This window comes from Ambystoma mexicanum, chromosome 7p (assembly GCF_040938575.1).
Source record: "Ambystoma mexicanum isolate Mex_15411 chromosome 7p, UKY_AmexF1_1, whole genome shotgun sequence".
In the NCBI taxonomy this organism is placed as follows: Eukaryota; Metazoa; Chordata; class Amphibia; order Caudata; family Ambystomatidae; genus Ambystoma; species Ambystoma mexicanum.
Genome location: NC_090939.1, coordinates 492,014,920 through 492,030,600, shown reverse-complemented (window position 1 = coordinate 492,030,600; position 15,681 = coordinate 492,014,920). Strand labels below are relative to the sequence as shown.

The 15,681-nt window shown below is 44.3% G+C and overlaps 1 protein-coding gene across 10 annotated transcripts in view; it reads right to left on the bottom strand.

Annotated features, from left to right (window-relative positions):
* The window catches only part of CASK (calcium/calmodulin dependent serine protein kinase), a 2,777,982-nt gene that overhangs the window by 2,103,333 nt on the left and 658,968 nt on the right, over positions 1 to 15,681 (bottom strand). For all 10 annotated transcript variants that reach the window (XM_069636511.1, XM_069636508.1, XM_069636509.1 and 7 more), the window contains exon 4: positions 7,721 to 7,798. In XM_069636511.1, coding sequence (XP_069492612.1) covers positions 7,721 to 7,798 — 78 coding nt within the window. The remainder of the gene's footprint in view (positions 1 to 7,720; positions 7,799 to 15,681) is intronic.

The following is a 15,681-nucleotide window of genomic DNA, read 5'->3' as shown; positions in this document are numbered from 1 at the left end:
CATAGATTAGCGAGCAGAGTTAGAAGGTGGTGGGATTTGAGAAGGGTCATGAGCAAATGAATGTCTTAGAACCGCTTGTCCTACTCGAGTATCTGTCTTGGAATGGGTGTCAATGCAGTAGTGCTGAGTAAAAGTGTGAATAGAGCTCCAAGTAGCTGCTTTGCAAATGGTGTCAAGGGGAACATTCGCAATGAAAGCCAGAGTGGCCCCAACGCCTCTTGTCGAGTGGGCTCTGGGCGTAAAAGGCAAAGTTTTGTCAGAAAGAGAGTAACACAACTGGATACAGTTGACAATCTACTTGGAGATGGCACCCTTAGAGAAGCAATCTCCCTCTTTGCCTGTGGCTACGGAGACAAATAGTTGATCTGTTTTCCTAAGCGGTCTGGTCTTGTTTACCTAGTAAAGGACCGCCCTACGCACATCTAGGATGTGTAGTTTAACCTCAGCCGAGCTTTGTGGGTTTTGGAAGAAAGCCGGAAGCTCGATGGACTGGTTTACATGGAATTTTGAAATAAACTTAGGTGAGAACCTAGGGTGTGTCCGTAAAACCAGTTTATCCTTATGAATAGTAAAGAAAGGATCCTGCACTGACAGGGCCTGAATTTCACTGACCTTTCTTATGGATGTAATGGCTACTAAGAAGGCAGTTTTATAGGTCAGGTGTTTGAGACTTGTCTTATGCATGGGCTCGAAAGGGGGGCCCATGAGTTTAGATAGCACCACGTTCAGGTCCCATCCTGATGGTGGGTTAGATATATGAGGATGCAGTCTCTTTACTCCCTCCATGAAGGCTTTAACCACGGGTACCTTCCACCACGACACTTTGCTATGTGAGGTGGTGTACGCTGACAGTGCTGCCAGGTGTACCTTTAGTGAGTTGAAAACCAACCCTGCGTCCAGCAGGTGGAGCATGTATGTCACGTTTGTGGAAGGAGTGCAATCAACTGGGTTGATTTGTTTATTTTGGCACCAAATAACAAATCTCCTCCATTTGTCGAAGTAGCAATGCCTCGTGTTCGGTTTCCTAGACTCTTTTCGGATGTCCTGAGATGTCCAAACAGGAGCCATGCTGCTAGGTTCATGGAGTTGGGTAGAGGATGCACCTCCTGACCTTGGTGCTGGGACAAAAGATTGTACCAGCCCGGGAGTTTGATGGGATCGCACACCTAAAGTCTGCGTAGGTGTGGAAACCACGGTTGCCTCGCCCACATGTGAGCAACTAGGACGAGCGTCATCTACTCTCTGTTCATCTTGTTCACCACCTTCCTGATGAGGAGTTGGTGGAAAAGCGTACGCAAACATCCCTGACCAGTTCATCCACAGGGCGTTCCCCAGGGAGTCTGGTTGGGGAAACCTGGATGCGAATACTGGGCACTGTCTGTTTTCGCTTGTGGCAAATAGGTCTATAGTGGGGAAACCCCACTTAGAGTAGAGATCTTCTACGATTTCTCTGTGTAGACACCATTCGTGTTCCTCTGGAAGGGGATCTCTGCTCAAAGCATCCGCTAGAGAATTGAGATCCCCTGAAACATGTTGAGATGACAGAAAGATGTTCCGTCTGAGTGCCCATATCCAAATTTTCTGGGCAAGTCTGGACAGATTTGGCGAACGAGTCCCTCCTTGCTTGTTCAGGTAGAACATGGCTGTCATGCTGTCCGTCCAGATCTGCACCGACAGGTTCAGTAGGTGGGGCTCGAACGCTTGAAGTGCTCTGAAAACTGCCAGAAGCTCTAGCAGGTTGATGTGATTCTTGGCCACTGTGAGAGACCAGAGACACTGAGCTGTGTGGTGGAGATGGTGAGCTCCCCATCCTGTCAGGCATGCGTCTGTCGTGACTACCGCCTGTATCTCAGGATCGTAAAAGGGTTTCCCCTTGGATAGATTGTCTCTTGTCCACCAGTGGAGGCTTTGTACAAGTGTTGGCGAAACGACCACTAGATCGTCCCACTGACCACTTGCCTGAGACCACAGTTTCGCCAACCATTCATGCATGGGACGCATGCGCAGGCGCACGTGGGGGACCAGGTAAATACATGAAGCCATCATGCCCAGCAAACGCATTGCTTTGCTTAGTGTTATCTGGCGACCGGTTTGATATTGCGGAATTTGCAGTAGTATATTCCAAATTCTTTCCTCTGAAGGAAAAGCCAACCCCTCTTGAGTATTTAGAACAGCTCCTAGGAACTGCTTGGAGGTGCTGGGCACCAGACTTGATTTTTTCTTGTTTACGGAGAAGCCCAATTTGAAGAGGAGGTCGATAGTTCTTTGAATGTTTGTCCTGCAAATTACTGGGGTCTCCCCCGTGATGAGCCAGTCGTCCAGATAAGGGTACACTGGGATTGCCTCCCTGCGTAGGTGTGCCGCCGCCACCACTAGTACCTTGGTGAATACCCTTGGAGCCAACGCTATCCCGAAGGGCAGTACTTTGAACTGGTAGTGCTGACTGTCCACCTTGAACCGCAGATATTTTCTGTGCGCTGGGAACATGGAAATATGAAAATAGGCATCTTTCATATCCAATGTTGCCATGTAATCTCCCTTTTTTAGGAGGGGGATTACGTCTTGGAGAGTAGTCATGCAAAATTTTTGGGGCTTGACATACTTGTTTGCAGGCCGTAAGTCCAATACTGGGCGCATTGTCAAATCTTTTTTTGGTACAAGGAAGTAAGTTGAATAAATACCCTTGTTTACCTGGTGTCCCGGGACGAGTTCTTTCGCATCCTTTGCGAGAAGATTTTCGATCTCTTCGAATAGGATCTTCTGGTGGTCTAAGGAGTGTATTCTTTGTCGTGGAGGGTGGTTTCGGGGACGCTCTAGGAGTTCTATGCAGTATCCTGCGGACACTGTGGACAGCACCCATCTGTCTGATGAGATCCCTTCCCAAGCTTGGGTGAAGATGGAAATGCGTCCCCCTACTGGGGATGCATGAGAAGGGACCCTGAACGGAGCGTCACTGTTTTGGTGGAGGCGTGCCCCCTCCTTTATTGGGACTGCCTCTACCCCTACCACGACCTCTTTTGTTACCCCTGCCATAACTCTGGGTAGACTGCTGGTTAGTGTTCCATGGAGTACCCTGGCCTTGGGGATAGTTTGAGCCTCTTTGGGAGTTTTGTCCGCGAGGCCGACGAAAATTGCCATTCCCGCTCTGGTTGGGGGGTTTGTTGGTAAGTTGCCCTAGGGACTTGAGTGTCTCGTACTCGTCCTTGGCATTCTTCAGCGCGTCCTCGACCACCTTTCCAAACAATAGATCCGGCTCCACTGGCTTATCTATCAATGATGCTTGGGTCTCGGCCTTGAAACCAGACTGCCGTAGCCAAGCATGCCTCTTGATGACCGTGCTCTCAGCAATTAATCTGCCGGCTTTATCTGTGGCATTAAAGGTTGATTTTAAAATGCAACCCGACACGGCTCTCCCCTCTGCCGAAACTCATGCCAATTGGCTTTTTAAGGGTTCTGGGGCGGAGTCTTGAGAGCCGCGACTTCTTCCCACTGGTGGCAGTTGTAACTAGCCAGCAGGGTGGTGGAGTTGGCAATCCTTGCCTGGTAGGTGGAAGTGGAGGCTACTTTCCTGCCCAAGCCATAAATCTTCTTGCTCTCCTTGGCGGGGGGAGCTTCGGACGATGACAAGGGTGTTCCCGCCCTCTTACGGGTGTTTGTAACAACCAGGGAATCCGGTTTGAGATGTCCCCTTATGTACAGTGGGTCAGATTGGGCTGCCTTGAAAAGCTTTTCAATTCTGGGGTTTACTGCCCTAGTGAGATTGGGGTTAACAAGGGAAGGGTCTATCCTTCTTTGTATTGACTTAAGGATAGGGATGGCCTGAGCCACCGGTCTCCTTTCTCCCACCAGTTCCTCTGCAAAGTCCCTCTCTTCCTGAGCACCTTGGGTGTCAACGTGGAATTGCTGTGCCGCTCTGGACAGGACCTCATTCAGGAGAGGCTGGTTGTCGACAGGGGAGTCGGTAACCGCGGGCTCTTTCTCTACCGGGGAATCTACCCTGTATGTATCTGGGTCGTCCTCCTCCTCCTCCTCCTCCTCCTCTTGGTCCTCATCATCCCCATAATAGCCTGTCCCAGTTTTTTCTTCGAACGTGCCCACGTCTGGATCCTCACCAAAGGATGGATCTTCCCGATATTGAGAATAGGGCTGTATATATAAGGGTTCTGAAGACTGAGTTGGTGCTTCACCCCGGGACTTCTTACTTGGGGGTATTGGATCCTTAGAGCCTGAGGGAGTTGACCCTTCTGGGGTATAAGAGAGAAAATGTTCCGGGTTTTTTGCGCAGAAATCTGCCAATGATGACATCCTTGACATTACTCTGTCTATGTCATCACTGGACCATTCCCTTGAACTGGGAATAACTCTTTCCTGGAGTGCTTTCCCTGTTTTATCCTGACTAGACCTACTGGCCTGAACAGGGGCCTTAGGGACAAGAGACTGAGACTTGTCCGTCTGTTTAGGTGGAGTAGAATGTAGTTTAGGAGTGGAAGTAGGCTGGGACTGCTTACTTCGTTGTTTTCCCCCCTCCCCGTGGGTGGAAGAGTTTCCCAGATTTTCGGGCCCTATCAGAGCTTTAAGATGCCTGGCGCCGAAATTCGGGGGTAGAGTCCCTGTCTCTGGAGTGTGTAAGGGTTTCGGTAGAAGCCTTCGTGCTGCCTGCAGATGCCGACTCCTAGAGTGCGGCCCGGGGGTAAAGGTCGGCGTCGTCCTCCGACAACCGAACCTCAGTCACTAAGGGGAGTGAGGCACTTTTAGCAACAGTAGAGGGTTGCCTGGTGTCATGAGGCGAACGCCCAGAGGACACTGACTCGGTGGACCCTTCTCTACGTGCCTCTTTCTGAGAACTCGACGTGCGCGTCGAGTCTCGGTTGGACCTTTGTTTGCTGTAAGTGGTGTGGGTAGCGCTCGTGTCGCCGGGGGTCTTCCCCATAGCTGCCCTGCGGGACAACCTTCCGAGGTCGGGGACTCTGCCATCGCTGAAAGCACCCTCCGCGGCCATGGCCTCCTGTCACCTGGCGTGGTGGGCCCAACGCTTTGTCGAATGGTCCTTAAGGGTCTTCGGTTTAAACCGACTGCACGCTCTGCAATTCGCCTCGGGGTGGTCCCTCGGCAAGCAGAGGTTTCACATGGCGTGTCTGTCAACCCAAGGATACCTGCGGTTGCACTTGGGGCAAAATTGAAAAGGGGTACCCTCCATACGCACCCTGTGGCAGCGGGCTGGGAGCGTAGGAATATAAGTAATGTACCTATATTAATCAGAGTGTAGGATATGTGCCACCCCCCACTCTCCCTACTTGCAGGGCCGAGTCCAGAGGACTTCCGAGGCCCAAATCCATCGCTGTAGTCCGACGGTTGAATTTTCTCCGATCCGGCGTCGAGTGTCGATGTTCGAAGACTCGACGTATAGGTGGAATAAATGGGGAAATATATAACAATATTAGCAAAATCCGACTAAGTCAGGGAACTCCGCTCAGTGCTTCCGACCAGCATGGCGGAAAAAAACAATCTGAGGGTCCTAGACGAGTGAGGGATCATGGGTACAGTGGATGTCACACTAGGGATAGTATTACTGGCACGCCCTGTGTCGACGCCCATTTTCGAGTTTCGAAAAACAAACTAATACTCCGCAGCTTCCACTAGATGTCGGCCTATGCACAGCATGTGATCTAACCAGATTCCACAAGCCTCAGAAATATATATATATATATCTCCCTAGTAGTATTCATATTCATTAACAATTCATCACAAAACATGACCAAGGAGTTTAGAACACTACAAAGTCCTTTTTCAAACAGCAGGGCAGGGTCCAAACGCTTTCTGTAGTTCAGAAGCAGATTCCAGTTTACATGTGCCCATAAATATAAAAGACCCAACTAGTGTCTTATAGCCACTATTGGAGTGCAGTTTGGCGCAAACATGACCGGTCTACATATGAGTGCTTCCAACTTATGCCATACTTGCTCATCCATATGATGCAAGAGCTTGGCACTGTAGAGTAAACACGGACAACCTTTGCCTTGTAATAAGTCAAGAAGGGTAGGAAAGAAAAGTCACCCATATTTGTTGTGCTGTAAATAATAATGCCCTTGGAGCGTAGTCTTTGTATGTTTAGGCCAATTTGAGAACGTCTATATATTGGGAACTCTGAATGGGTTAATTGCTCCACCGTTTCGTGAGGGTTATTGTTCAAAAGCCAGCTAAACAAGGTCTTCTTTCTGCTGTACCTAAAGCCAATGATTTTGGATTTACTACAGTTTATTTCTAAGTTGTTTAACTTCATGTATCTGCTAAGCACGTCCAGATCCAGCTTGAGGCCTATGGGAGTCTGATTGAAGATAAGATCTTCAGCATAGACCATCCAATGAAACGACAACGTGTCAAGTTTAGGAGGGAATGTTTTGGTATCCCTTATAATAACCCGTATCTGATATATACAAATTAAAGAGCAGGGGCCAACACGCATCTCTCATTAAGACCCCTGAAAGTTTTAACTGGCTGAGATAATGAGCCCAACCCAAGCAGCCTCACCTGGATGCTAGTGTTTGTCTGCAATTGCATCAGAGAAGCTAGCAGTCCAGTAAGCCCCAACCCTTTAGCTTGTTCCAAAGTCCTATTTACTTTGTCAAACGCGGAGGAGAGGTCTATAGACGCAGCGTATATTGGCCTTTTATTGCAATTGAAAATAAAACAAACCTGTTTAGGGAGGTACCTATGCCATTAGAAAACCACCCTAACAGGAATCCACATGCCCACTTTCACTAGCCCCCCTTTTGCAACTTACTCAGGAGGATTGAGGCGAAGATTTTACCAGTCATCTCCAGCAAAGCGATTTGGCAATAGTTTAATGACTTTAGCCTGCTCTGCTTTTTTAAAATAGGGATCAGGTAGGACTTCAATATATTCAAGCAGGCGAGAACAAAGGATTAGAGAGCCTTAACAGCTTGGAAGAATTGAAAATGACATGCCTAGTGACAAAATGAAATTGAAAGTGCAAATTAAAATGTTGACAAAGTTGTGCAGTCAACATCTACTTTTACACTTCAGAAGGATATCTTCAATTTAAGGCTACAGAGGTTCTCACTCCCAATTTTACCCGCCAGGCTGCTAAGCATTTTTCTTATATTGGGTCGTTCAAAACCTGGTACAAAACTGCAGTTTACCCTTGTGTTCAAGATGCATGCAGAACATTTCAAATTTGTATTTGTTCCTTCCTTTTGCGTTCAAACACATCCCGGTACAGAGTAGTCTATTGTTTTATTAATGTAAAAAATCTCTAAATATGAAAATCATTGTGTTCTCGTTACAGCAAATGCAATCAGCTTCCAACGTTTGTCCGATTTAACATGATCCTCTAGGAAAAGACATTTTTCCATGGTTCGCATCTGAAACGGTTTAGCCAGTTCCGACAACAAAAATATAGGAATTACATAATTTGAGTCACTGACTTCAAATAATTAAGCAACATTACCAGAGCAGGGGATGGGGAGGGGGGCATTAACAGGCAGGTAATGTCCAGGGCCAGTCAGATGCCTGAGGGCACACGGGGCAGCACTTACCTAATTATCCAGCAGGGGAAGCTGGCGGCCACCAGCTCCGAGGAAACTGGGAGCAAGGGCTCTGCTATGTGTTAAAGCCCCCTTTCTCACCCTCCTCATTGGCTGGGAAGCCGAAGCCACTCCCCCACCAGGTACTAATTAATATAGACATAAAAAAAACATACCTGGCAACCGCTTCACTGTACACAAAACCAGCATCTGCCCTCTTTACTATTTCAAAGCACAGATCTGCTCCGTCCATACTGTTGAGAAAGGAAAAGAAATCACCCTTAAACAACTAATGATACACAAACATATGGGAAAACTTAAATATAAAAATGGTTGGTGCTGCAATCACAAAATCCACTGTTTGAGTGGCAATGGATATTGGTATATAGTGCAAGTAGTGCATCAAAACAAGATATCCTGTAATTTGCACCACTAATAAGATTACATAATTTAAAATGACAAAACAGTGCAGATGCATTCAAACCAATGGATAAAGCAACATATTAAACTACTTGAAAATAAAATCGCCACAGAATGGCTATTAGAGGTCTGTGTTGATACTGCATGCAGAAGCACCAAGTAGCCTGGAAGCTTACTTAACAGATTTGAATAACAGTATGAATTGTAGGCTTATCAATAGCCCAAACCGAAGCATTTTTAAAACAGCACAGTTAGAGTTCTCTTTACCCTTAAGAACTCAATTTAGCAGATGAGGAAGAACTTTTGATATGGGAAACTAATTGGCAGGTTTGCAGTTAAGGCAAGAGGGGAGGGACAGCGGTTGAGTACCCGAAAAGCATTCTTGGCCATGCATCGTCTGTCAAAAGTGAAAGCAGTTGGCTAGGCATACGATGACCCCAGGGAAGTCTATTGCTATGTGAGCCCTTGCAAAGTGTTGTAGAAAAGCAAAAAATGTAACTTATAGCTTTGAAATATTGAAAAGAATTGGTGGCCAATTAAAAAAAAACAGTAAACTACATTCAGCAAATCTGCCATAGAATTTCTTACAAAGTGCAACGGTAACAGCTGTACTTGGCAACATGCTTTCTTTGCCACCATCTACTGAATTTGTAGAGAAAAGGCACCAGCCAAGGAGGCCAGGAAGGTTGACTTTGCATGGGACATTGGCTTTACCATTCAGTAGTCTACCAGTGCCTTTTGCCCAGCCACCATTTCTTTTGCCCTCTCAACCCCACAAATTATCTCACACTCAGCCCATATATGCGCCCCTTAACGCCCCTCCCCATCTCCCTGGCACCCACACATCTTTTCTCTTCCCTCTCCATACCTCTATTTATGAATTATAAGGGTCGTCTAAGAAAATACAATCACACAAGGTGCAGGTTTTGATACCTTACACATTTTTTTATTGTGGGTGCATTTAGTTTGTTTTCAAAAAAACATATAATCACATTTAAATAAAACCGCAATTTAAGAAAAAGAAAAACATTTAAAAAAAAATCTATTTTACTATTTTTTCCTATCAAGTAGCAAAGAAAAAAATTCATAGATCTTTAATGAAAGGAAAAATTGATAACTAAAAAGTGTAAAGACCCATCAAAGTTACCAAAATCTACATCTTCTGTGATTTTAAAACTGGACTAACACAGTGTCAAACTTATCTCTGCATAAGATCTTACATAAATCCATAGCTAAAACATACATGATTTTCTAATAATTCAATAAGTATTTGGGTGTCAAAGTTCTTATTGTCCTCAAAATCCCACTACTTTCTTAGAAGCTTCTAGTACAAATTTAGTACATTATTTTTGCATGGGTCACGGCTGTCCTTTACCGCCGTAACTACTATGGATATAGAAGGTGACCATTTCCATGTTTATGGCACCAATCTATGTAATTTTATTTTGCAGAAATTTGGAACACAAGATACAAAAAGACATTTCCTTAAAAAAAAAAAAGAAGAAATTTCAAGCCAAATGCAACCCAGCTTGCATACATAGAGTGCTTATAGCTACACTAGCTGTTCCCAGCTTCACATACGCCATTCTAGCATATTTTAAGGGTCAATATCGATCGGTAATTCATAGGGTCACTTCTGTCCCCCCCTTCTTAATTATCGGAAATTAGCACTGATCGCTTCCAGAAAGGGGGCGTAGGCTGCTGTGACTTATTAATGGGTATGGAAAAGGCTAAACTTATCAGATGTAATAACAAAGTTTGAATATTGTGGACACGCCACACGGGACCTATACGCGAGTTATCACTGTTAAACTTTAAAGAAAAAAAGATAGATTTATTTATTCCAGTAGTGGTGTAAGCAGCAGTCCAATCCTGGTCAACCTGGCCACACAGGTGGATATTATAGAAACAGTTAAGTGGAGTGTGGATGGAATTGCGCTAAACACCATTAGACTATATGACAACAATTGAAGTACAGTATTTTAATGGGATGAAGAACAGGCTTTTCTTCATCCCATTAAAATACTGTACTTCAATTGTTGTCATATAGTCTAATGGTGTTTAGCGCAATTCCATCCACACTCCACTTAACTGTAATAACAAAGTTACTCACCGCAGTGACTCACTCCTAGTCCATGGTCCCCTTTCCTCCATACTTGTGGGACTTTACATCCTTCGGGACGGGACCAGAGCATTTTTGTCAAAATGCATCCATAATGAAAATGTTTGTCCAAATCTTTTTAAGCGGGGTACCACACATGGCCGTAACACCGCCCTCCTGAGCTCTGCCCTGCGCATCGCCCTTCAGTCCTTGTCTATCGGCAGGTCTGTGATCATTTAAGCAATAATAGACAATACTTAGAGGGGACAGCGGGCGGGCGTATGGAGGAAAGGGGACTATGGACTAGGAGTAAGGCAGTCACTATGGTGAGTAACTTTGTTATACGCCTACGTCCCATCCCCTTTCCTCCAAACTTCTGGGATATGCCCAAGCACTCCTCACAGGTAATACGAGTGGATGGAAATAGGGTTTTAAGAACAGCCTGGCCGAATTGAGCATCAGCCTCGGAGCTCAGGTTCAAGCAATAATGCTTACAAAAAGCTGAGGAGGAAGCCCACGTAACCGCCTTGGCAATGGTTTCCCAGGGAACATACTTTTGGAAGGCAACAGCAGCCGCTTTGCCATGTACCAGGTGGGCATGAATGAATGCCCTTTGGAGTTTGAAGGCCCTGAATGGAATACGCTTCTGAAATACAGAAGGCAATCCATCAGGAGATAGTCGCCTTTGAAGCAGGTTTCCCTTTTGGGTCTCAGAATGTAACAGAGAGTTGTGAGAAGCCCCTGAGATCAGTTGTTCAGAAGAGATGCAACTTCAGGGCTCGCCTGACATTTAAATAGTGTATAACTCTCTCGGCATCCGAGGCCGGATTCGGAAAAAAGACAGGTAATGAGATAGATTGATTCAAATGAAAATCAGTCACTACTTTCGGTAGAAAAGAAGGACGAGTGCGGAGCACAACATTATCCTTATGGAAGGTGAGGAACACCAGGCCACCAAGCTGAATGATTGTGGGCAGGGGTGCCACATCTGCTGATCGCACTTGTGAAGCATGTTGGGAATCAACAGCAGTCTGATCAGAGGACAAAATGGACAGATGCTGAAGTTCCGAGAACCAGAATCTGGATGGCCACCAAGGAGCTATGAACAGGAGAGTGCACTTCGATGCATTGCTGAGCATGCAGAGTGATCGATGAATCAAAGGAAGAGGCGGAAAAAGCAGAGGCCTTCATGTTGTGCCACAGAATTTTCGAGAGCGTCCCCTAGGGAGGATGCCCCAAGACCGTTCCTGGATGCATAAAGATGAAGTTTCCTTTTTGTAGAAGTCGAAAAGAGGTTCACTTCTGGAGTGCCCCACTGGCAAAAGATGATGGAGAGGACTTCTGTGTTCAGTTCCCACTCTTAGCTGGTCGCTGCTTGTCGGCTGAGTGAGTCTACAGTCACATTGAACTGACCCGGAATGTGTACCGCCAGTAGCCAAATGCTGTGCTGGATGGCCCATTCCCAAATCTGAAGGGCAAGGTCCACATGAGGTGGTAATTTGTTGCCACCCTGCTTGTTGATATAAAACATTGACACTGAGTTGTCAATGCGGATGCGGACCCCCCTGTTCGTGATGGACGGTTGAAAAGCTTTCAGCGCCAGAAATACAGCCAGGAATTCCAAATAGTTTATATGAAACTGCCTGTCCTGCAGGCTCCATAGATAGATAGATGTTATGGCAAAACAACTTTGAATTAATACTCTTGTGTACCATGTAAAATGTTTATGCACTTTGTATTGATGATGTCCATATGGGCAGAGACAGCACCTATCGAGGGAGGAATATATACTCCTTTATGAGTGTTCCTGTAGATGGTTATAAGAGATTGAATTTTCCACTCTCTTTTCTCTTTGTTTTTTTCTTTTTTTCTCTTTGTTGCTCTTCCTTTGTGTATAGTGGTCCCATCATTGACTGAGGTGTATACAGAGGTCCCATGGAATCGGCCTTATACACACGCTCCCTTCTTCAATAATTGGTCTGCTGACCTTTTCTTCTTATGGGTCTGCCGATCTTAATGGTGCCATTGGGCGCTTAGGTATCGTGTCCGACAGTTATCAATAGAGGAGATATCTACAGTAGAGTGACTGTAAGTGTTGGGTCTGTAATGGATCATTTTTTGACTCTCACTTTTATTTTAATATGCATGATTCATATTTCGGTATTGGTCTTCCGAACCATCTACTGTCGGGTGCCTGAGTACTAGTTCTAGATTGTCCTACGTTGTCACATGGTGCTGGTATAGGTGATGTTACTGGGGATACACCAATTTTGGCAACGATCCCTGCATGGTTCCGTATTCCGGTGACCTTGTCTTTTTATGGTGAAGGTAATGTCGGGGTATTTAAAACCCCTCTCTACACCCCGTTGATTCATTGGTACGGCGGTTGTAATGATCAATCTAATAATGTGAGCAATGTAGCTAGATTGATGTTGTGTTATTTATATTCATTTTTATGTTTATATTTAGGTGAGTTTTTTCCGGTGTAGTCTACATCTTCCTCGTTTCTCCATCTACATTTCACCTGACCACGTGGGACCATAGTACCCCTGAAGAATTTCTGTCTAATAATGTGTTATACGGAAAGAAACATGTCGGGTTGGGGAATACACTGTTAATTATAAACAGTTTTAAGGTCAACTAGCTTGAGTCAGTACAATGTGTATTAGAAAAGATTGACTCAGCAGTGACAATATAGAGTCCATATTTACAATGGACAAAATTTGTAATGTTGTATTTTAGCATGATAGGTTTGATGACTATGAAATATTTGTTATAGTTTTATGTTTTGATGAATGGTTTGAGTGTGAGTGAGGTATGGTTGTAGTGGGGTCGGTTGTGGTTTTAGATGGAAATGTTATATTGTACCAGCCCATAGATGAATCGAGTGGACTGGTGCATAAATTGATTGATATTAACATTCATGATATTGTGTATTTTTTACAAATTCTAAATATATTAATAAATAATATTGAATTGAGATTTTGTGTCGATGGATTGAATTAAATTATTTCAACCCAGTGAATGTTTCATGATTAGACACGTTTATATCATTGTTGTGTTACTGAGCTATTTGTTTCACTCTATGGAGTAGACTACTTTGGTACTCACCACATAAACACAACTTTACTCTGACCTTCTATGTTGAGCTTTTTCTGTGTTCTATCCAGGCCAGGTCATAGTAATCAGATTCCCCTGGTTTCCCCTGTTACTTCTGTATAGTGATGTTTTTGCACGGTTTTTGATCGTGGGATTTTTTCTGTTACTTGCCTTCACTATATTGAGTTACACTATTATCATCTAGCACCGTGTTACACGTTTTGGACAATTTTGGGCTAAACCAGTGACCGCTAAGTTGAGTTATAGTGCCCAGAGGTGCTATTTCATCATGGCAGCAGACAAAATTCGAAGCTACGATGACAAATATGTGGCCGAACTATTGGCTCAGTCCTCATTATTTTCCAATGATGGGGAAAGCTCACCTTTAACTAATATTAGCAATTGGGATGAGCTTTTCCAATTACGTAAACGATCTATCCGCACAGAACTCCACGGTACTATTATGTTGGAGTATTTGCGCAATGGTGTCTTACCACAAGGATTGGTGGTGAGGAATGAACCACGTTTATTCCTTGATAATAAAGAATTCATCATTAGGTGGAGCTACATTGCAAATAAGTGCGGACGTGATTGGCTAATTTTAATAATTGACACCGCAAAGGAGATGTCCATGAAACAATTGGAAGAACTTAAGAAGTTAGAAGAGGCTATCAAAAAATTGGTACCCTTGGAAGTATATACCAAGAGACTTGATGAGATTATTCGTGAAATGAATGATTTTAAGGAATCTACTGTAAGGGATCGTATCCGACGACTTAAGACTGATATTACTGACTTCTCACATGAGAAAGCTTATCGGTATACCCAAGAGGGGTATGTACCTGATCAACATTATGACGGGGCCCCTAGACAACAACCACAGAAAAACGCAAGATTCACTAACACCTCGTTTAGCTCTCATAGCTCGGATGACGATACATTCACCCGTGGTGTAAGTGGAAGACAGCAAAGACGTGGTAACAACCGTGGACGTGGAAATGCTAATAGACGTAGGTCTCAGAATACCCGTCCATTCCCAAGAGGTAGAGGTCCATCGGTTGGTTTTTTAGATCAGGACCTACAAAATTGGGATTACGAACCCCCGGTAACAAGGAGCAACAAAGCTTATTAATCAACTTATCGTCATACATCCCTACACCAGTTGAAACATCGGTCCTGGAGAAGGGGTTTGGGTTTGTCCCTACCATTGCCTATGACCGTTTTGTTTCGAGGGTTGAAATCGAGGAATTATTTAGGAAAATACATTTGAAACAATTTTTTCATGAAAATCCATTTGAGGCTGAAGAAAGGAATACTGGTTTACATAACCGGTCTTCCTTCTGCCCACCTACCACAAGCCATAGTCCGGAATCGGTGGTTTTTGAAAGAAGGGTTCTGAATGATTTAGACACTTTGGAACGCACACATTCACCGTATGCTTTCCAAAATTGTTCGACAGCACAACGAAAAGCCTTTGAATCTCTTAAAAATAATACATCTATAGTAATACGTAGCGCAGATAAGGGCGGCGCGATTGTATTACTGAATCGAGAAGACTATGTTATGGAGTGCCTGAGACAACTTTCAGATACATCTTTTTATAAATTGGTTGAACAGGATCCTACTGCACGCCTGATTAATTTGATTACCCATAAAGTTGAGAAAGCTAAAGACAGGCATTGGATAACTCAGAAGGAAGCTGAGTATTTGGTTAAAAAAGATCCCAGTGTTCCTTTGTTTTATATTCTGCCTAAGATCCATAAGACACTGATTAATCCTCCGGGAAGACCTATAGTATCGGGCACCAATACAATACTGGAACCATTAGCCAAATTTGCTGACTCTTTTTTGAAAGGGTTTGTTAGTAAAATGACGTCCTATGTTCAAGATTCTACGACAGTAATTAACTTGATTGAGAATTTACATTTTAATCCACATGAGGATATTCTCGTCACCATGGATATTGTTTCATTATATACTAAGATCCCTCAAGCTTCGACTTTGGATGTTATTGAGGAGTTACTTTTATCCAAACGTACATCCGGGATGACACCAAACTCGTTCATACTATGGTGTACAGAATTGGCCCTGACTGAAAATTATTTTCAGTTTGATGGCCGCTTTTATCAGCAGATTCATGGTACTGCCATGGGCTCGGCTGTTGCACCTTCCTTGGCTAATCTTTATGTGGACTATGTTGAACATATGAGCGTCTACAGCGAAGAGAACATTTACAGAGACCACATTACATTATGGCGAAGGTACATTGATGATGTACTTTTGATATGGCATGGTGACCAGACTACTTTATTGGCTTTTTTTCAATGGCTAAATGGGATTAACCCGTTTTTGAAGTTCACTATGAATTTCCATAAGGAACAGATTGATTTTCTGGACTTAACCATCTACTCTGATTTATCCACTAATGTGTTGGGATTGAGACCTTTTCATAAAATGACTGATAGAAACTCCCTCCTACGATACGATAGCTTTCATCCCAAGTCTCTGCGGGATAAT